Source organism: Poecilia latipinna, unplaced genomic scaffold, assembly GCF_001443285.1.
Source record: "Poecilia latipinna isolate Pla-1442-1.1 unplaced genomic scaffold, P_latipinna-1.0 Scaffold634, whole genome shotgun sequence".
NCBI classification, from domain to species: domain Eukaryota; kingdom Metazoa; phylum Chordata; class Actinopteri; order Cyprinodontiformes; family Poeciliidae; genus Poecilia; species Poecilia latipinna.
The window spans coordinates 104,857-128,066 of NW_015113250.1; the positions used below are offsets into that span (position 1 = coordinate 104,857).

The following is a 23,210-nucleotide window of genomic DNA, read 5'->3' on the forward strand; positions in this document are numbered from 1 at the left end:
GAATATCCCACTTATTTTATAGCTAATCAGTTAAATTGATCCAAAGATTTGAAGAAATTATTCATTATTAATTTTTTGAAGGTAAAATAAAAATTGGGTAAGATCCATTTTAATATCAAAACTTTTTCAAGCAGAATCCTGGAACATGACCAAATTTGTCGCTGTGTTGAGTTACAGCAGACCAGCGACAGTTTGCAGCTGGGATACTCATGCAGTCAGATTGATTATCTTTTTAAGGCCAGAGACAAACAACTATCTTAATTATCCAGCTTTCCAACTTGTCTTCTTGCTTGTGCTGCAAGTGCTCACAATAAAATCACCATAGCAACTTGTCATATGCTGTACTCCAGAATTTTAGAGACCTAACTAGGGTGAAACTTCCAGGTTTTCTGATTAATGAGGAAGTAAGGGTGTGTGGAACAATACACCCTTGCCTTTCCTCAGAGCACGATCTATCATTGTTGGTGTTATTTTTCTTCTCAACATGACTTTGGTATTGACAGTTGCTTATGATGTAACTGATTTGCAACTTTCTACCCGTCACGGGCTTTTACAATTCAGCTCTCCAAGCTTTCATCTTCTCGGATCGTTTCTTCTAAATGTGCAGCTGGACTTCGGTGACCTCTGAGGGAAACGTCTGGCTGTTCCAGTGTGTTCGGCTAAGTAGCATCCAAGAATGTTTCCAGACACTGACCTTCTTCATTTTGACTTTTGATGCTTTACCACCTGCAGAGGTTTCCTTAAAGCCCAGCTTCACAAAGCGCTTACCCTCCTGCTGACACAACAGCTTCCCTTGTTGAAGCAGACTTTGAAGTGGATGCTAGCCAGCGACTGCATGACATTATTCTGTGAAAATAGTCACTTTTCTTTTCTTTTTTATTATTTCTTTTTCATGTGAATAAGAAGGTCATTTTATTGTGGAATGGAGAAGAAGGTTTTTGGTGTAAAAGCATTTCCACTTAAGCCGATGTAAGAAAAATAACCTCTCAACTGCACATATAAAAGCATTAAGAAAGCATTTTCTTACAACATATTCTTCCTTACACAAAATGGGATTATTGTACACTTAAGAGTGGACAAGACATAAGAAAATCCATTATGCTGTACTTTAAGTTTCACATGTTGAGGCAGAAATGTAGTACTCGCACATTAATATGTGAAGAGCCAAACTGATTAATCATTTTCAAAATCTGTGATCTTGGCCTTGTACAAACATACTCAAACTGAACGATGTGGAATGATGTCACTGCAAAATCCCCCTAAAATGTTACCTTACAAGTGCTAGCATGCATCTGTTTTTATAAAAAACAAAGTTTTCAATGAGCCAACCAGTATTTAGTCAAATACTTTTAATGGCTGGTCATTTAGCATTGCCTGTGACAGGACAAAAGTTGCTCTTTTGAAAGTGTATAGTTGTTTTTTGTCTTGTCTCTGAGGAAATAAATTTTAAACAAGAAATAAAGCTTTAAAATGGAGAGATTTTACTTGGTTGTATTTCAACTGCAGCTCCTATTAGCAGATTAAAGTGCTGGAAAGTAAAAATCTGAACAATCAACCTGGCACCGATTGAGATTTTGACTGTCTACTAATCTATATGTATGGACTAGTATGATATCGTAGAGGTATAAAAACCCTGAATACAAAATAAAACATTTTGATGATTGTACAGCATTAACACAACAAAATAGCAACAAACAGGACTTTATCTTTTCACACTTTGAGACTTTTGTTTTCTCCAGACCTTTTAGCAGAGTTGATTTCCCCTGACAAGACGCCTTTTCCCAGACTCCGAGAATGAGAACGGAGAGAGTCGTATGTTCTAAAAGCCAGAGACGGATGACTGACTGCCTGGATGATTGGAGAAAAGTAACTTACTGAGCCGTCTCCAAGCACTGACCGTTTTGGAGCAACAGCGTCTGCTGAAGCACCAGAATTCGTCTGATTGTGTTTAGATGACAGGATTCCTAAAGGGACCGTTCTGATTTTTGGAAGTGAGATGATGTGAGGATTTCCTTTGATAGGCTGCAGGTTTTAATGAAGTGAGTTTGTAGAAAGAGACATTATTGTAGCTTAACGGTGCCTTTAACAGGGAGGATTTTAACCTTTGTTGAGGTTTAGAGTATTGTCAATATTAATTGGCTCAGACTCTTATAATTTTTTGTTTGTTTGCTTAGGTTCCTCATGTCTAAAATCTGCTCTGTCAGGGACTCGATCTGATTGATCATTAGCCTTTTTCAACAAGGAAGGTCTTTGTTTTTTTACAAACAAACTTTTTGTTATTATAAAATTACTTTTTGTTTTTAGAGATGCACAGAAGGTCATTAAGTTTTATGTCTCATTTAAAAATGTGATATTACAACTTATTGCCTTTAAATAATTTAGCTTTGTTTTTCTTTCATATCTAGATTATGGGTTGTTGGCAAGATCTGGTGAATTTTATGTCAGTGGCCCCCTTAAACATATTTAAGTTCTTTTTTTACCAAGTGTAAAGTAGTTCTTACACTTGCCAAGCTTGAAACATGGCTGAATAAAAAAATAAAAAAAATCCATTACTTTACTTTTGTTTCCTCATATTTTTTGTTAAATCCTAATTAAGAAGGATGACTCCACTTCCCCTGGTTGTGTGAAACAGCTAAGTTTAGAGCAGTTTGGAAAGGTTTGTTGGAATCAGCACGACCCTGCATAATGTTTCAGGATGCTTGTGATGAAGACACTTTTAGTAGTGGTAGTTGGGCGTCATCCAGAACCAGCGCAATCGTTGAAACAAACAAAAATGAGACTGAAAATAAAGCAGTTTGCAATGTGTGTCCAGAAATTGAAATTCTTTCAGTGAACCACTACAGGAAAAATACAACAACTTGTGTCAGTACGTTTGTTCTTATAGACTCCAGTTTGTTTTTTGGTAGCTACAGCATACTCACGTAGTCATTTTGTTTTCTTCAATGAAATTACTTCTAAAAACAAAATTAAGTTCACGTTTAGTGGTCTGATTTTTGCTAAAACCTCATATTGAAAAAGAGTCTTTGAAATTCAAAAGATTGGAGATGAATAAGACCTTCATCCACCCTGAGATAAAAGTTAATTAGAAGCAAAAGTTCTAACCATTTACTTCAGTTGTTTCCACTCAGTTGAAGAAAATTGAGACCATTTACGAAATACTGAAGATTAGCTATGATTTGTGTTAAGCATTAGAAAAATACACCCTGTTTTTACCATCACATTTTACCTTCAAAATGTTTTTTTGACTGTAAACGTGTTGATTACATTTCAACTGTTTGGTACAGCAAAATTCACAAATGTTGGCTGACAATAAAAATAATTTGTTCTATGATTAATATATCTGTCATGATGGTATTGTCATGATCCGTTTTTCTGTATATTTATTTTTAAGGGTTTTCTGTGTTCAGTTTCTCTCCTGTGAGTCTCTGTTGTCTCTGCGTCTTCCCCGTTGATTGCTTCCCAGGTGTGTCTCATTCTCTGATTACCCTCCATGTGTATTTAAACCCACCTGTTGTCTTTGTCTCTTGTCAGGTCCTTGTCTATGATAGTTCGTCTGCTGGCACAGTTGAACTGTTAAGTCCTGTGTTGGTATTAGCTCGTTGCATCNGTCTTTGTTTAATTCAGTTGCTACCGGTGCTGAGCCTTTGTTTTCCGCTCTGCCGTGCTGCCTGAGATCTGGACTGTTTTTGAGCTACGCTCTTCATTAAATTAATCATTTTCTTCTACAACCTGAGTCTCTGCGTCTCTCCTCACCACCACCAACCACTCCACATGACGGGTATAATACTTATTTAAGCTTCATAATATTTAATGTAAATAAGAGGAATTTTGCACTTTTGATGTAATAAGAATATTATCATAGCTATGCAGATGACAGACAGATCTACATTACAGTCATCCAGTGAGTATGAAACCATTCAAATGTTGAACAGATGATCAGAACAAATCAATTCATGGATGTACCTCCACTTTCTTTTACTGAGCAGAAATGAAACCAAAGTAATTATTTTTGCACCTTAGGAGAAAGATCAAAAGTCAGCGCACATATTCAGTTATAAGCACTAGAAACTACTGGCTGAAATGTGTGTAGAAATGGACTTGAACCTTCAGGGTCACAAAAAGACAATTGCAAAATTGGCCTCCTAACACCTGACAAGACTTTTCAGGTTTAAAGGACTAATGTCCCAACAAGATCTTAAGAATCTCGTCACTGCGGTTATCTTTCTCAAATTGAAAACTGCAACAGTCTGAAACTGATCCAGAACGCTGCTGCTCACTTTCTCACTAAAACTTGGAAGACGGAGCACATCATCCCAGTTCTGAGATCCTTGCATTGGCTCCCTGTATCTCACAGAATACATTTTTAAATACTTTTGTTAGTTTATAAGTTACTGAGTGGTTTAGCACCAAAATATATTAAATATTTGTTGTTCAACCTACCAGCTCACACAGTTTTTCTGGTTTAAGGCTATTCTGCACCCCAGAGTCAGAACCAAACATGCAGATGCAGCAGTCAGTTTCTGTGCTCCAGTACTCTGGAACAAACCTAAAGAAGTCTTAAAAACTGCTAGAAACAGAGTTCCTTTATATGAAGGCAAAAACCTATTTGTTTAGGGCTGATTGTAATAAATAACTGCTGGAACAAAGATTAAATATAGACTGGATTGCAGTGTTCTCTTTAATTTAACACTATAATGTGGTGATTCTTTTTTTAATTGGTCATTGTATTATGTTTTTATCAACATTTAACCCTGAAAATCATGCTAGGCTTCTTAATAACAGCTTTTGTTCTCTAACCAGAGACAAATGTAAGATTTTGGACTCCTCAGGTCTTTATTTGTTGTGATTGATGGAAAAAATTGATAAAATGCAGCGATGACCCATTGTATTTTTAATAATCATGTGTTAAACCAACCCAGCATGTCAGTTTATTTTTTATCTAAAATCTTTCTGATTCTGTTGAACCAACTGAGCAACCCTTTAAAGCCTGTTTGTTTTTTTTAGAAGTTCCTTATTTGAGAACTGAAAAAGCTGGAATACAGAATGGAAATGTTTTTTTTTAACAGACTCTGCCTTATTTCAATTTCTAAAAGAGAGAAATAACTTAATATAAATAGAGATAAGCCCAAAACTATTCATACCCCTTGTTTTTAATTTCAGTTGCAAAATCAAAAGTGGCTAAAGTGGAAACATGCAGATCAGATCTTGGTTAAAAGCAAATATTGGTAAAAGCTGATTGGTGCAGTGCTTTTTTTTTTTTTTTTTCTTTTGTCAAGATCCCAAATGGTTTTCCTTCTGCCTCGGACAGTTTGCATTTCTTCCTCAGAAACCTTTCGGCTTCCTTCTGCCTTGGAGAACAGTGTCAGGATGTAGAGTCCTTCTGATAGCAACCCACAGGATGGGTTCCTATCCTCCTGTCAGTCTTCTGCTCTTATCATCTCCCCTTCTGTCAGCTTTAAACCCTGATGCACCCTATCGGCCTTTTCTCTGTCAGCGTTACCTTTGAGTTTTTGTCAGCTCAACTGTCCTGCTGCCAACCATCTCTTCATTTTTCTTGTGTCCTTCCACCTTATTGCCTCACAACTTCTCTTTGCTCTCAATGGTTTCCTCTGCCTTTCTAGAGCAGTCATTTCAGACCTTTGTTTTTGTAGTCAGTGTTTTTGTTTCTTCCTATTTTCACTTTTCGTTTTCATGTTCTCTCCATTTAAATATTTCCTTTGCTTTTTTGTTGTGGTTTTCCAAGCAGACTGCATACTTCCTTCATCCTGTTCTCACTGGAAGCACTTAGAATTTGGTAAAGTGATGCTGTTTGAATTGCTGTCACTGCGACAGTGTTTGTACATTTTTCAAAGCCTACTGGACTACTCTTATGGCTTAAATCTTCAGAGAATTTCCAGCCCTTTTTGCATCAGTGGTAGAAGCTGACAGAAATGTGGCTAAAGGATATTTATGCCAAATGAAAAACATGTAATTTTTCTGTCTCTTGTCTCTTTGCAGGTCTTCCCTGACGTGCCCTCACTGCCTTAAGCAAAGCAACACCTTTGACCCATTTTTATGCATCTCTCTACCGCTTCCCCTGCGACAGACCAGGTAATGAATAACGTGCAACACAAAGGGTATCATTGCAATTACAATGAGCCTGGCTGTCAAACACATACAGTGAGCGTTACACACCTCCAATAGAAGGTCATTGTCATACTAAGTGAAAAACTGTTGTAGCCAAATATCCCTGACCAATCTCTGTGTGTTGTCCCCATTTTTTACTGCACTGGAAGTCAGATGCTGCAGCAAGACGGTACAACTTTGACACATGAAGACATTTTAACCAGAAAACAATGTAACAATGAAAATAGGCGTTTAAAATACAGACATTATATATTGACAACAGATCCAAGTTATGAGGCACAAAGGTCAACCCACAAACTGAACTTATAGATTTTTCAAAGTATTTATGAAGGATGTTTTTGACACTATGGTTACTTTTGGCTTGTTTCTGCTGTTGCTTTTAATTCTAAAATTGCTTGTCTGATCCCCGACTTCCTTAGGTTATAATTCAAGGTACGAAATTGAACTGAACTTACCATTGGCCCTCCAATTATAGATGTTTTTTTTTTTTTTTTTACCTCAATTTTGACAAGTTATTTGCAAATATGCATCTGCCACTAACTGGCAAACTTTTAAAAAATCAATTTATATGTTTAAAATCGTAGCAGTTTATTAAGTGCAGCAAAATTACATTTCATTAGTAATGCATGTTCTGCATTAGTTTTTTCCACTATGTATTCCAAATCAAGGCAACATTTAGCTTGTTACATTAGAGAAGTAAGCACCCACAACAACCACATAGGCACTTTAAAGCTTTACACGTCATTTAAATATGAAATAACTTTGACGTCTGCACCAGTTGTATAACTATACATTCCCCCTCCTACTATAGTCACACAATAAATAGCTAAGTAATCAACTAATAAATAACAATGTCACATGGATTTCTTACATTCCGTTCCTTAATTTAAGTGCAGCAAGTCCTCCAGGAAATCTTCCTATCTGCAAGCATGCAGATGCCTCCACTCTGAATCTTCTCTGCATGGCTTCCTCTGACTTGACTCCAAACTCTGTTCTGCAGCTGCAGTTCCCTGACAGTGTGGGCTCTGGCCACTTTAATTTATTCCAGCACAGGAGGGAATTCTTTTTGGTTCAGTTTGGGCGTTATTGGCAACACGTTGACCAGAAGCGCACACTGCACTGTCCTGCTGCAGCGGTATCCCTGCTGAATGCCTGATAAGTCTGAGGCCCCCTGAGAGGACGCAGAGCTGGGCTGCCAGCGTGGCATCAAGGCTGGGTGCTGCAGATAATGCCAGTATGCAAGGAGGAAAAAACAGAAGACAGTCAAATCATTTCGAATTTGCTCTGATCATATAACATATTTACTCCTAATTGCTCTAAATTCTGAAAAATCTACTTTTTTATTATATTGGATTGCTCTTGTGTTTTCTATTGGTAAATATTTTAAGAACAGAGCAAAAAGTGTTGTGTATATTTAGTGCAGGTTAACAAAACTGAATAATTGTCAAACATTAGTTTTGAAGGTGTGTTTGCTTCGTGCTGCTCAGCACAGAAGGCAGAATTTCCCCTTATCTCCACAAGTGTAGTACAATGTACAGGAAACACTAAAACAAACTCTGAAGGGTCATTTGTCCTTCCTGCAGGATAAAGTAACATCTGGAAACCCAAATTACAACAGAATACCCAGCAAATACACCTCCCACAACAGCTAGTCTACAGTGGTGTTTTGCCTGTCCCTTCTGGGCCACTGTAGTAGAATGGTATAGGAGTTTTGAATAGATGATGCCTATGTGAAGATGATCAGTAAATATGATCAGCAAATGACCTGCTTGGTCATTGCTAAAAAGCTGGCTGTTCAGAATGACTCTTAAGTCATTTCCATTGAAGGTTTAGTGGAAGGAAAAACTGTGGAACAAACAGTTACATTCGCATATAGTAATTCATGAAATGATCAAAAATAAACAAATGACTTGTTTCAGTCTCCATGTCAGGAATTTATATAAAACTTGAGTTTTTACTTTGAGTTATCATAATTTACTGAGAGCAGTACTAACATATATATGAGTATAGATCAGGTTAAGCAATAATTTCCACATATTTTCAGCCACAATGTCTGTAAATACTGAGATTAATGATACTCACACAACAGTAAAACTTGTCTTGCACATTCCTTAAGTGGAGTTTACTCTGTTGTGCAGATATTTCCTCAGACAAATGGTTGGATGGTCTGAGTTACCAACGGAGTTGCTAGAAAAATACCATCATCACTGCAGAAATGCATCTCTTCCAGTAATAAGCATTAAATAGCTTAGTAACGGTTACATCTGGGCATGTTCTAGCTGTGGCATGCTTTCTGAAGCTATAATTTAATTACTTGCTGTTTCAACAATTCAGGGTATTAGTTGTGTGGGCTGATGAGGAAAATGTGTCAGCAGAGTTAGAGCATCTAAAATCCTCATTTATAAGATGACATCCCTATTTACTGTTCCACCCGTCTTGAAGTTACACATCCAAACAAAACAGCGGCTCAGATCCTGCTCCCCCCCTCCGGCTGTCTGCCCTGTCAGCCCTGTGACTGCTAACACGGTGCTCACCTGAATAATGCATGATGGGAAACGGGAAGTGGAGGCGGTGTCAGCGATTACACAGTCTTCATCGTCAATGAAATGGCATAATAATTTTGCTGCTATCCTATCAACTTCTTATTACTCTCCATACTTGTTTTCTTTGTTTTATTCACCTTCCTTCTTTCTGTCCTTTTTTTTTTGTGCCGAGTAGAGCGTCCTCACTTCATTCTCGTCTTTGGAGGTGTTGGTGATGGCTGTAAAAACGACACGTCTCTGCACACAGAAGCTTCGTTTTGGACGATTACTGATTTAGATGTACTTGTCTAGTCGAGCATATTGTGGAAATGCTTGAAAAGGAGAAAGTGTCCAAAATATACACAAAGTATCCACAGCTCTTGAGCTTTCTCATTATTTGTCAAGTTGCAACACAGACCTGTAGATGTTCTGTGATAGACGAATGCAAAGTAGTGCATGTTTATGACATGGATGGAAAAAGATGTATGGTTTTCCAAGTAGTAAACTGAAATGTTTAATTCATTTGGGTCAATACTTGGTGGAACCATAAATGGTGTTGACCCAAGGATATGTCTCTATCCTTTTAGACGTCAGCGGAGAGAAATTTTTTTACTTTTTCTTTCTTGTAAAAGAGAACATATTGGATGTGGAGTCCCTGTGAACATCAGTTTTTATGTTCCGTTTGCCTTTTTCTTTATGTTTCAACTTTGGGTCATTTGGTCAGCACATGAAAATGCTCTGATCGTAGTAATTGTAGATTTGGGGTCACTGGCGGAGCTCCCTCTCAAGGCTTTTGCAGCTTCGAACAGTTAGAATTTCCCTTTATTTAGCTCCATCCAGCTTCACATCAGCAATAACTGGATTATTTTTTGAAGAAAACTATAAACGGACTGCTGTCACCAACATTTTTTGGATGGTGTGTTCCTGGTGTTAATTCTTTCACCTTGTAGCCACATGGAACTTTGCATAAAGGACAAATTGTTGCATTTTTGGGACCAAAGTATTTAAATTTATATTTACTGTGTTCCCATATGCTCCTTGGTATTCACGATGCTGTTTGTTCGCTGAAGTCCTTCAATGAACTTCTGAGGCCTTCACAGAACAGCTGAATTTATACTGAGACTAAATTATTTGCCATTTATAAATTAGGTGACTTTATGAGGGAATTGGTTGTGCTAGATCTTATTTAAGGGTTTCAGATGAGGGAGAAATTACCTCCAATCAACTCCACACTTTCAGGTTTTGACTTCAGAGTGATTTTATGGATATTTTCTTCTTCTCATTTTATAATTCCTCACTTTGTCTATCTTATAAAACCTCTATAAAATACACAGAAGTTTGAAGCTGTAATGTGGCATCTTTAAAACATTTCCTAGAATAGGAATGTTTTTGTAAAACATTACAAAGCAAACCGAAAAGCTTAGAAAATGATTAAACCTCTTCTGTTTTTTTCACCACATTTAGATGGTTCCTATTTGAAAAAAAAATATTTTTCTATAGAGGAAATCAGTCATGTTTCATTAAATGTTGAATTTCTTTAAGGAGCAGGACTCGGTTGAGCCTGAACATCTCATGAACAAACATGATTTTTTTTTTTTTCTTTGCTGCCGCTGGCTTCACTGGATCCCAGACACATTAATCTCTGTTTGGCATTGTGACAGGTCATAGTTACTGTGAATGTGCCTTGCTTGACAATATTTATGAAATACCTGTATCTGTTTCTACATACAAATATGTAACCTGCTCAGTGTGACAATCCTTGGTATGAAGGTTTAGTTATTCCACGAACTGTGTGAGCTCAACAGTTTTCCGTGCCTCGTCATTTATCTTACTCACCACCCATACTTTCACCTTACACCTTTATATTCACAAGGATACACACATTTGCTATCTGTGTCCCACAGGCCGCTGTGTGTGACGCTGGTGTTCAGCACAAAGGGTCAGAGGTACCTGCGGGTTGGGCTTGCCGTGCCTCTTTTTGGTTCTGTATCCTCCCTGAGAGCCATGGTAGCAGCAGAAGGCAACATCGCTCCCGATCAGGTACACACATACCGACGTTGCACTGGTCAGAAAAATGCCTAAAGAAAGTATGAGTTGTTTGTGTTCATCGGCTTCTGACTTGTGGTCCTGCAGATGATGCAGCACCACACGGTGCTGCATCATGGTGTCAGTTTTGTCATTTTTGTTTAGTGAGCTGGTTGCAAAATGACCCCTGTGGGTCAAAGCAAAACTCCCAGTGATGTATGGTCTTCGTTGTGTCCAGGTACAGGTGGAGTTTATTTGGAAAAACAACATAAATGTTACATTTCAGACCTGGAGCGTTCTTCCTTCACTTGTTCAGGCACCAGGATAGTTCAAGTTCAGAGCAAAACTATCCATCCATTATCTTGTCTCTCCCTCCATTCCTTTGTCCACACATCATCCATTAATCTGTCCATCCATCATTTGCCCATCCGTTTGTCCATTTATCAGTCCAGTACTCCGCATAAATCAGGGATTTGAACCAGCAACCCAGCAGTTACAGGACAAATCTCCTCCTTCCTGAGGGTTTCATATTTAATGCCTTATCTTAATGGAAATACTTGTGCTAGACTTATTTTAAGTTTTGCATGCATATTTTAAAAATGGGAAAATAAGTAATGACAACCATGGAAACTTTTGAAATGTTTTTACGTGGGAAGCATTGAGGAGCTTTGTAAGGCACTGTTTGCACTCCCTAAGCAGTCGATGCTGTTATTTAAAAGGCTTGCTTAGCATTATACCACACTAAAACATTGTTTGCTTTTTAAACCATGAGCCAATAAAGCTAATGCTCTGCATAATCCATTCATAAGAAAAAAAAATATTACTTCAAGTTGAGTTTTTCTTTTTATAAAATAAATAGGAACCTTGAGGTTTCTGCTATAAGAACTGTTTCAGAAACATTTGATGTTTACGTTTAATGTCCTTCCATCTGTGGTACAGGTCATCCTGTCCGAACTTTACTCCACCGGTTTCCAGCGTTCCTTCTCAGACGACGACGACTTGACCGCCATCGCCGACAGCGATGTCGTCTACGCCTTCCAGGCTCCTCCAAACAGCAGTCGTGGGGGCTCTGCTCCTCACTCAGGTAACCCTGGCAACATTCTTTATAAACCCATTTATTTGTGCACTGATCTAGCAAATTTATTCATCCATCGTTTTGAATTTTTTCCTCTTTCCTTCGTACCTCTGATTAACTTTCAGTCTCAATTAATGATGATTACGTCTATAGATGCTTTTTTATTTTTACTCTCATTGAGCCCATTTCTGTGATTACTCTGTTTGTTTTCGAAAAGCACACAATTTACTTTGGAGATGAAAGAGCTCTCATTCTGTTTGGTCATGCACTGCTGCATCCTAACAGATTAAACTCAATTCAATTTAATGTCTGAATGGGGGGCATCATACAAAATATGAAGTTTGCTGGAGTCACATCTCGCATGAAAGCCTCTGCTGATGAAATTTATGTAGCTGCAGTTTAAATTTCTGAAGTCTCTGCTCTGTCCCAGAACTTTATTTCCTAAAACTCTGAGAGCGCGCCTCCTCTTCTTCTTCCTCCTCCGTCTTCATACAAAACCAGACAACCACTCCTCCCATAAAGCACATTCTTCATAATACACAGGTTTTTTATTTTTATTTTATTGTGTACACATTTTCCGAATGAGATTCAGACTGCAAAAACAAAAAAAGCCGGTTGTTAAAATAATGAATATTTAAAGAAGCTTAAACAAGCAGTAGAAATTTTTTTGATGGCAGAATTAAGCCCCTTCTTCTTCTTTTCCTTTCTTCTTTTGGAGAGCTGATTTGTAAAAATAAATGTACTGGTCTATTTTTTTTATTTTTTTTTTAGTTTTCCTGTATTCTGTTAATTAGTTTAATTCATATTTTAAACTATGAGATGAGAGTTTTGCTGCTGATTTCTGATCTCAGGTTTTTCTTAAACTTCTGAGTTTGAAGACATTGATAAGTAAATCTCTGACATTGTCTCATTTAGCAGATCAGATTATTTTGGTTGTTCTAACTGACCTAAAACTGAAATTTCATCCAAGTTAACTTCAGACAGTGGAGAAAAAAAAAAGGTGTCCGTCTTTCTATTCTGTGCATATAAGCGTCTAGTTTCAGCTGTATGACTTTGCAGAAATCTTTTTTTTTTTTTTTTTTAAGCCTCTCGCACAGTTTATTTGACCTAACTGATTCTGAACATTTTTGACATTGAATCCCTCCTTCATTAACAGCTTTCCCTGCACAACCTGTTGGATATGAAGAGCCGACAGATCAGGAATTATTTTTTATTTTTTTTAGTTTCCAACCCAGTCACCAATCAATTTCTTGGTGAATGTTGAATTTCCTTACTGAAGTTTTTTGAAAATCATAAAATAAGCTTACCTAAATTCAATAGTGGGACAAAGATCATGCCTCTAGCCCCATCTGTTGAGAAATAGCTTGAATTTGTATGTACTGCCTTCCAGGCTTTTATTCTTCAACTTCAACCTTGCTCATACCGAAAGCAGGGAGACGTCTGCAGCCTGCTTCATCAAAACCATTTCATCTTCATTCTGTAGACGCCTACATACATACATACATCATATCTGAAAGCTAAACAAGCATTTCTTTAACAGATCGGTGACCGTGTCAGAAAGAGACTTCAGGGGTGCTGTGTAATTACAGTCACTGAGATGTTAGCGGTGCGCTCTGTGGTCAATTTGTTGTTGCCATTTAACTCTACACCCACGGTTCTCTGAAGCCGTAAAGAAAGCGCAGCTCCCACTGAGCAAGAATAATTAACTGTAATTCAATTCTCTGGACATAAAAACTAAAAGCTCTTAACTTTCTCAGTGGGTGGCATTTCTATTTTGGCTTTACACTCTGCGACGTCTTCACAGTTATAAGAGGACTGGCCTACCGCTGTCGCAGAGAAACGATGGTGTGCTGCCAGTTACTCTGCCGTCTATAAACAGACTTATATTGATTCCTTTGAGTTTTCTGTCAATATCATGAAACTTTACACTTCTTGTAAACTTGGGTCAAGTGTAGGGGTAAGAGGTTGTTATCCTAGAGCCGTCCAGATTATCTTTTTCGAACTTCTCCCTAGAAGGCCTCTACAAAGAAACTGTGCTTAGATTTATGGATGAAATGGGAGACACATCCGCGGTCACTTAGTAAGTCATGTCGGTAATAAATCCGCTTGAATTATAGTGTAGATGGTCATAAATGTTCGGCCTTTAAGGGCAGACCTTACATGCACATTTAAGCAGAAAATCTCTGCTTAGCAGAAAACATCAAAGTGTTTTCTGCTAAGCCAGTTATCGCAAATGTTTGATTGGCAGTTGTTGTTGTTGAGGATGGCACATCCAGTTATTAGGTTCAGGGGGCCATTTTCATTTCCACACGGAGTCAAGCTGGTTTGGATTGCTTCTGTCGTTTAATAAATCATTTGGAAACACCTTTTTGTATTCACTGACATTCTGATTTTTCTGTGTTACAATTAGATGACCTGAAAGTTTAGTGAAATCAGCCTCAGATTTAGGACTAATAAACAATTTAGGCAGATGAGTAGAGAAGCTGCAGTTAGACCAGAATCTGATGATTTTAAGTCTAACCAACCATGATGTATTCTTATGATTATAGACAGACAGAAAAGAAATAAAGCAAAACACATCAACTCACCCTCGGATGCATTCCCTACTCCTTCAGATTTTACTTCTCTTTCACTCCTAAGACAAATATCCCATCGGATAACCTTAGTTTCAAACACTGCTTTGAAACTATGTTTTTTAATATTTATTTTGAAGTATTGCATTACAAAAGATTGATTAAAACAGCAAATTTTGAAATAATACCCTAAATTTTGCTGCTTGAAGTGGCGTTTGACTTTTTCAGAAGAGTTGATGCGCTAAAACAGAGATGGAAACGGATGTGCTGAATAAATTCCAACATTTACCTCACATGACTGATGAGCCGTTTCTGTTGTGTTCATGGATTAGAATTGCGCTGAATTGAAAAACAATGTTTAGACAACTTGTTTCTTGTTGGTAAATCAACTTCATGAACTTCAGTTTCTGAGTTAAAACCAAAACAATTTCCTTGTCGACTTAAATTGCATTTTCAAGGCAGCAGGTGGACTTTCATTTTCAAATTAAACCCACTCCAAATGTTTTTCAGTGCACTCTTCAGTCATTTCTACATGAAATTGACAGAACGTCCTTTTCATGTAGAAAAGGACGTCCTACATAGAAACTCTACATAGAAACTCTTTCCAGATTTAAGTTACAGCCTTACTGTAAAAACGTGCACTTGTCGTTGCTTTAGTATCAATCATACTGATGGATATCCATCGTCTGTTTCATCGGAGAGGATGTTACCGCTGATAAATGTCAAACAATTACCAGCCAATTAGAGTTATTCACTTGCTTGAAAGGTTTTCCCATCTTTTCATTCATTCCATCCGTCCACCTATCAATCAGTTCCTCTCTCCATTCATCCATCTACCTTTTTTACAATTGGTCTTTTTTATTTGCAGATGTCGTATCTGAAGCCCGACCCAAATGAAAATATTGGCAGTAATAAACCGCATTTGTGCATTAAAATTGAATGCTTAAAAAGTCTGAACTATGAAAAAAATAGTGAAAAAGTTTCAAGGTTATATCACTCTACTGAATATTTGGAGTTGAGTAAACTACTTCTCACAACAAAGTGAAAACATCAAATGTATTTTATAATTTCTTTGTCAGTGTTTCTGTATTTTGTCACAGACGTTTGAGGCTTGACTGGGAGAACTACGGTGCCGCTGTTGATCATTTGGTTTGTGTTTAGAGCTTGTGTGAGAAAGTCCAGCCACACGCTAACAGTGATTGATGACCACGGAGAGAGACTACAGGCGTAACACAGTCATGGATAGCTGACACATGAGAGCCTCCTTAGACTGTTTTCCTCCAAAAACAGGACATTTATCTCGCATGTGAACTGTGATCAGTCGCTCTAATGAAACTTGTTTTTATTTCATTTATTTAAGGCGAGGATTTTGCACCTGCAGTCTCTGTGCTGAAAAGGAAAATATGGGAAAATGTTTCTCTGTCCATTTGTTTGTATAATTAGCTACATTTATTTTTACATCTGTCAATCATTATCTCCATTTATCGTCTGTTTTTCAATATGAATTTGGTTGATTGATTCCTGAACACCAGAATTAATTGTGGAAAAATGGTGAATATCCTGTCTAGTTGGATGAGGTGTAGTGAAGGGGTTAGAAATATAAAACTGCTGAAAGTGCAAACTCGTCACAGGTGTATTTACCTTTTGAGTTTTCCACAGATAATCCACTTACACAAAGATATAGATAGTACTTTAATCCACTGAAACAGAGGTAACTGCTTAACAGTTGCTTTAGAAGCTGTCTAAGTTTGAAATTATTCAGTGTTTTTTTTTTATTACACATTTGATACTAGGGGTGCACCAATTGCAGTTTTCTCGGGCGTGACCTGCCAATTTTGATTTTGGCTGATGCATATTTTTATTTTTCTTTGTCTGAAATGTTGCTAAATGTAGCAAGAATGTTGCTGGGTTGGCAACATTGAATATTTACTGCGAACATGCAGGCAGTCAAACTGTCTGTCAATCGTTTCTCACACCAGAGCAGTAGAGGACAGTGGCTGATTTGTAGACATTTGCCAAAATATATAAGATCGGCTTCACACGCGTCGCTGGATAATGCTGAACATTTAGTCCTGTGAAAGATTAGAAACTTGTGCTACAAGTTTCTTCTAAGATAAAACCTACAGTCAAACTCAACTGTGCCCAGAAACACACTCTGCCATCTTCAAATTGGAAACCCAGATGTGTGTGTTTTATGACTGAATATGAGCTCTAAGAGCAGGAGGTGACACAGAGCACAGCAGATAATAATTTTCTTCTTTTGTGTGGAATAAATCTTCCTGACTCTTGGTCTGTTCTGTTTCTTCCATGAAATGTTTCACTTGTCAAATTGCAGCCCCGGTGGCTAAAAGAGGTTTTTTATTAAAGGCTTCTCCGCAGAAATGTCAATGTATTAATACCGTTTTATGAAGGAGAACGGCAGTTTCAACAATGTGAACAGGGGACATTAGTGCTAAGATGTTCTCTGGATAAAATATATTAAACAAGGAATAATGCTCCTATTTTTCAGTCAAATCACACAAATTCATCTATAAATGTCATATTTCCAGTTAAATTGATCCAGATTTTGTCTCAGTATACCCAGAGTAAACAATGGTGACAAGACTAATGAACAGTCCTCCAATAACAGAACGTCCTGTAACCTCGACATCTTGTAGTATAATTGTGCATTAGCAATGCTGGACAAAGTTGATTGTGTGCAGTGAATTCCTTTGTTGTCTGAAGTGGCTGTGCTTGTCACTAAATGTTTGGCTGATGCTGAATGAATGTCACTGTCTGGTGCGGTAATGAGGTTTTGTGTTTCGGGAAAACGATAGCCGGCAGTCGTGTGATTTAAAAAAACAAAAACAAAAAAACACTGAAAAATCAATTAGGTGAGTAAGCACCAGACTCTCATCCGATTTCATCCTCAACAACTGAGGCAATTTGCGTATATTATAAATGGAGCGATACGGCTGCAAGAGAAAATGACTCCAACTACTCCAAGGAGGATTAAGTGTGGTCTGCTACAATCACCTGCAGCCTACCCTTTCTTCTTGAAATGAAAAAGAAAAATCCATGTAGATGCAGACAAGTCTTTAAGTGACTGTACATGATAGACACGGATTCTACAGAGCCTACCTTTTACTCTTTAGTTGTATTTTATGAGTTCTATTTCCTTTTACAACAAATGTTTAGCATCTTTGAAGGAACACAGATAAATCAACAACTATCAACTGAACTTTTCCTAAAAGGACAGCATGAATAATTAATGAGCTTTACTACTTGGATGAATCTAATGAAGAGGTAAGCACGAGTGTCTTCGCCAGCATATTTTTGCAATTTTTGCAACTTATACATAAACTACCTCACTGGTTTTTTGAATGCTAGGTTAATATTTAAGGCATGATGCAACTAAGTGCAAAATTCCCAGGGCAATTCAAATAACTACAGCTTTGTTGCTCTCATGTGTTGTTTTCATTTAATACATGGATGCAGTGCAGATGTCGTAGCAGCCGGTGATGCAACGTTGCGCCGCCTTATTGTGGATCAAACGGGGGAGCGGGAGATGAGCTGGATGCAGTTGAGGGATAGGTGAACATCAAGAAATTGGATTAAGTAGAGAGGAGAGATTATGTTTGAATCAGGTGTGTTTAATTGCTGCTGTGCACAATCTGCTGTTGGCAAAAAATAAAAAAGGTTGTGGTGTGCTTCCTGCTTCCAGGCCATCACGTTGTCCTGGAGTAAGCCATGCTGAGATGTGATTTTGCTCAAGTGTTTTCGCACTACGTGCAGAGGTCTTCCATTTGAGCTGCATTTAGAGGGTTTGTTTTCACCTTGTGCACCTGTTAACGTTTGTGACGACAAACAGAAGAGTTTGAAATTGATGATACAGACTTTCCCCGTGGTACCTCTGTAACCTTCTGAACATTAGTGCATCATAAAGACCTTTCAGAAACCAATCATGCTCTTAATTTAGTTTGGAGGGTCCCTTAGGTCATGTAGTGATTTCTGGACTGTGGAGCATCTGGAACATAAGCTGCAAAGGAAAAAGAACATACTATATAAGCCACACTTCTCTTTAAGCTGCAGGTGTCCACGTTGTACATACCTTAATTGTTTGACCCACACGATCACATCCACAACACGCACCATGAGTGTGTCACACAAAACCAGCACAATTATGCACCTGTAACAGGTGCAATTATGCACCTGTTACAAATTAAACAAAATAATTACAAAGGAAAAACAAAGCAGTAAACTCTCCTCCTGCCACTTTTTTTTTTAGTGTTTTATAATTTTTATTTTTTATTTTTTCCCCTTAACAATAAAAATGTGCAAAGGGGTTTTATATAAAACGTTCTGCACATTTCTGTGTGCTTCTGTCAAAGTGTCCACACATGCATCATAAACAAAGATTTAATTGATTGCTTTGCTTTGTTTTATTTGGCAGGTGGTTCTTTTTTTTCCATAAGCTAAAAGTGGCTGTGTGGTGAAGTTAACTAAGAACAAGTAAACAAGATTTTTTAAACTGTTAAATCTCGTTAAAACCTCTGCCAATGTTGTGACTTCATCTCCTCTGGATGTCGCAGACACCTCTCCTGAGCCTGGGAATTGGCAGGAGGAGAGTTTACTGCTTTGTTTTTCCTTTGTAATTATTTTGTTTAATTTGTAACAGGTGCATAATTGTGCTGGTTTTGTGTGACACACTCATGGTGCGTGTTGTGGATGTGATCGTGTGGGTCCGGGGCGGTGACGGTGTTGGTTTCGTTCTGCAGGTGTTCCAGCCTCGCTCGCGCTTCCTCAGTCTCTCCATCATTGTCGCGCTCAATCTCACCTTTGTCTCGCTCTTGAGTTTGTTTGGTCCTGTTTGTCACCCAGGAGTCTAACCTTTTGAAGCGTGTTGATTTAAAAAAAAAAAAAAAAAAAAAACTTTGTACGTATGTGTTAATTTAAAGAATGTGAAAAATGTCCAGAGATTAATGAGATATGAATCACATTACAAAATGTTTTGTTCTCTTAGTTATTTCGTCTGGTCTTTAATCACCTGAACGCTTTAGACATAACTGTGTGCCGATTCTTCACTGATGGTCAATAAATGTCAGGCCTTTGGAGCATTTAGAGTTTAAGATGGTAAGCAAAGTGAAGGAATGGAGAATGGTGATGGTGTAAAGAGAGGATGAATGCCAGAAGGGGCGCAGTATCTTCGTTTGCTTTGCGTTGTTTAATTAATCTTGTCATACACTCTAAGTTCAGTCTGCAGAATAATTAAAATTTTCTTCAAAATCTTCCCTCCTTTCCTCTCATGTATTTCTCCCCTTTAGTTCAGCTTTGTCCACTTAAGGCCCAGTGTTTATCTTTTAATTAGAGATCAGAGATTGCAGCTCATGGAGATGCTACCAGCTATGATGGGGAGGGGGGAAACAAGAAACTCTAATCTCACGTCAAGTGATCACTGAATTCATCAACCGTATTGATGATGTTCTCATTAATAGCAATTGAAGTGAACCTGAGCACCTCTGAGATTTATTTATTTCTTAAATTTAAAGACTTCTGCCTTCATGTCTTTTCCTCGACGTTCCCAGGTTAGTCTTTTTTAGCTCGTTTCTGTTCCCACTGCTCCGACACCTCTGCTTTCCTGCAGTTCTCATCTGTCCATCTCATGAAGGAGGGGTGAGAAAACTAGTGTGAGATTGAGTCTGGCAGGAGGTTTCTTACATCATCCCCTGAGACCTGTGGCTGGAATGACGCGGCCTATCAAGCATGACAAACTCTGTTTTTGGTTTTCAAATACTTGCCTGAGAAGTAAGAAATTACTGAGTTGACTGCAATAACGATTTAAGTTAATTTGAAATTCAAACATTAACTTTTTGTACTGGTGAACTTTGAAATCGGAGTACCGTCTGTCAGGACAATGGTAAAAAGTCACATCTAGGGTGAAACGATGAGGCTTTGAATTGAAATACTGTCGCTTCTCTGAAATATAGTATTAATGGAAAAGTTTGAAACAAAAACTGAAGCTGAAATTTTAAATGTTAAGATAAATGTATCAGAAATTCCCTACTGAAGGAAAATAAAAATTATTTCAATTTTTTTTTTTATTTCATTTTTGATTTTCAGTAAACTTCCAGTGAGACAATGGGTCTTTTCAGAAGAAAAAATAGAATAAAATAAAATATGAAATGATCTAAAGAGATTATTTAGCTGCATTGTATTTGTTTTGCTCTTGTAATTTTATTTTGAAGGAATGACAAGTTGGTGCTAGAAGGCTACTTGGGTACGTTAGCTGGCCCACAGTTTGTTTTACAGACTGACTCATTAGCTGACTGGTTTAAATTGTGTTAACTATGTGCAGTGTGTTATGAAGTGGTGAAAAACTTTATTTCACTTCTAAAAATGAATATAGGTGTACCACAAGGCTTCATTCTTTTTCAGTTTATCAATAAACTATTAGTCACATTTGTTTGTTCTTGTTTTTGGAAGTAATAGGACTAACCCTTTAATTTTAATATGAAGCCAGTCATAGGATTTTATTTGTGTAGCTGGAGATGCCTCTGCCTGTGGCCCTGCACTTTTCGCTGAACCTTACCTTCATTAGACAACCGACGCTCTCTTTCAGCATGAATTTCTTTTCTTTTCATGTTGTCAGTAGTAGATTTTTTTAGACAAATATTTGTGCTTTCAAAAGCTGTGTGCTCACTTTGGTTGAGCCTTTGCAATTCAGCCTAACAGCTCTTAATGCTTGTTTACCTCTGTGTATTCAGCTTCCGTGTTTATATGCTAAACTGTTTTCTTGAGAAAAATGGCAGTGATTAATTGCATGTTAGGGATCAAACAAGCACTGTCTAATTAAGTCCTTTCGATAGTGTCAAAGTTTACGTTTCCTTGGAGACGAGAGGTTGTGCCTTCTGTATCCCCTCCAGCTATTACCCAGCTATTAATCACAGCGGTACGTCTTTTAGTTTGCGTGGAAGTGTGCGCGATACGAGATCCAATTCCTTTTACAGCTCCTCAGGGTAAACAAGAACAAAAGGGCAACTCTATCTTAATAGACATTTTTCTAAAATATTTTCTGGACCATTGTGCCAACACGTCCCGTTAGACAGCCATGTTTGTGAAGCAGTTTCGCATTTTGGCCCCTCGAGCTGTTTTTATTTACCTGGTCATGTTTATTCCACCGTCCATCTTAGCTTGGCATGCTTTCAAAAAGAGCATATCTTTATTGATTCTCATGTTATCGAGAAGCTGCACAGTTGAAAATGAAAGCACAGAGGTAAGCAGCTTGTTTCTAGCTTTTAGACGAATGAATTGATTGGCAACATTAACCTTACAAAAGAAAACAATGTTGAAGCACCTCATTACTGCAGAAGATGCAGCCAGATTTATTGACATAATCTCTATTGATTTAGAAATAAACCTCTTTTGGATGAAGGTGGATGAAGTCATCGGCCTGTTGAAGTGTGACAGAGTAAGAACTGCTCACCAGTTTTCCTCATTGCTCAAAATGAGATATGCTTCAAAAGAGAGTAGGACTAAACCAAAATATGCACTTCCTTAATTACTGTCCACAAAATGAAACCTGCCAGTAAAATCAAGCGAGTTACACAACACTGACTCATAAATATGTGGAAAAATTAACACCCTAATATTCTGCTATTCCAAAAGAAATGTTTACATATCTACATCTAATCTATTTTTTGTTCTTCTGGAAAAGAATGCATTTTAACTGCATAAAAATGTAAATAAGAGGTAAAATGCCAACTCTGCTATTCTTAGTGTTACACCCTTTGGCTTAAATAACTTTAGTGGCTGAAACTGCAGTAAAGATAACATTAATGCCCTACATAGATAAGCCAAAAAATATTGTTGCCCTTGACAGATCTAAGATTGTTTCTATTCAACCAGGAAGTTTGTTTCTGACAGGAAATGCAACAGGTATCTTCCAAGAGATGATATAAACAATGTATATATATATATATATATATATATATATATATATATATATATATATATATATATATATAAAAATTCCCTTCTCCCCCTCTGCAGGTGGTCTCTTTCATCCTCTGAGCTCGGGTCCTCTACCAGAGGCCTGGGAGCTTGAGGGTTCTGCGCAGTATGTATATATATATATATATATGTATTTATTTACATTTAGAAAATAGGATGTCAAAATTGTTTAAACCGTTCTGAGTAATCAATAAATTACACATTGGCATTACAGCAATCCAATTTTTGCTGAACATCTTTTTACGTCTTGTATTTTGATGATATTTTAAGTTGGAAGGTATCCTTGCCATTTACCTCCTTTCACAAATTTTGTATCTGATTTGAATTGGAACATCCCAAAATGGCAAATGTAATATTACTTTTAGTCCAATGAAGAATCTACCAGGGGTATGAATAATTTTGGACTTGATTGTATGTGCTTAAGAGCTGGAGATAGGCACCAGCACCCCTCCCGACCCCACTGAGGGACAAGGGTGTTCAGAAAATGGATGGATGTATGTATGTGCTTAAGCCCTAATGTGCTGCTCCAGCATGAGGTTAACTCGGGTTAGAAGGCTGCAAAAAGTGATTTATTGTTATGGCTTTCCAAGAACATTTCTGATCTGCTTTTGTTCTGAAGTGCTATGCTAACACGAGCATGCTAAGTCTTATATGTTGATACTGCTCGTTAATTTGGATCATGACATATTTCAGTGCAGCTCCAGCGAAGTGTGTGCACACAAAAGCTCACAGCTCCTTCCTTTTTATCCTTTAGGATCTTTTGTTTTTATTATAATTTGTAATGGTGAGTGTTTTAGCTCCTCTTTGTGCAGCTGTCATTAATGTACAGATAAATACTCAAATCATATAAACACATCCTGACCTACAAATGTTAAAGTATAAGTTTCTGATTAACACAGG

General features: G+C 37.5%; 1 protein-coding gene across 1 annotated transcript in view; it reads left to right on the forward strand.

The window, feature by feature from the left end:
• The window catches only part of usp43a (ubiquitin specific peptidase 43a), a 122,449-nt gene that overhangs the window by 43,837 nt on the left and 55,402 nt on the right, over positions 1-23,210 (forward strand). The window contains exons 5-7 of the mRNA XM_015043450.1: positions 5,998-6,090; positions 10,553-10,688; positions 11,613-11,757. Coding sequence (XP_014898936.1) covers positions 5,998-6,090; positions 10,553-10,688; positions 11,613-11,757 — 374 coding nt within the window. The remainder of the gene's footprint in view (positions 1-5,997; positions 6,091-10,552; positions 10,689-11,612; positions 11,758-23,210) is intronic.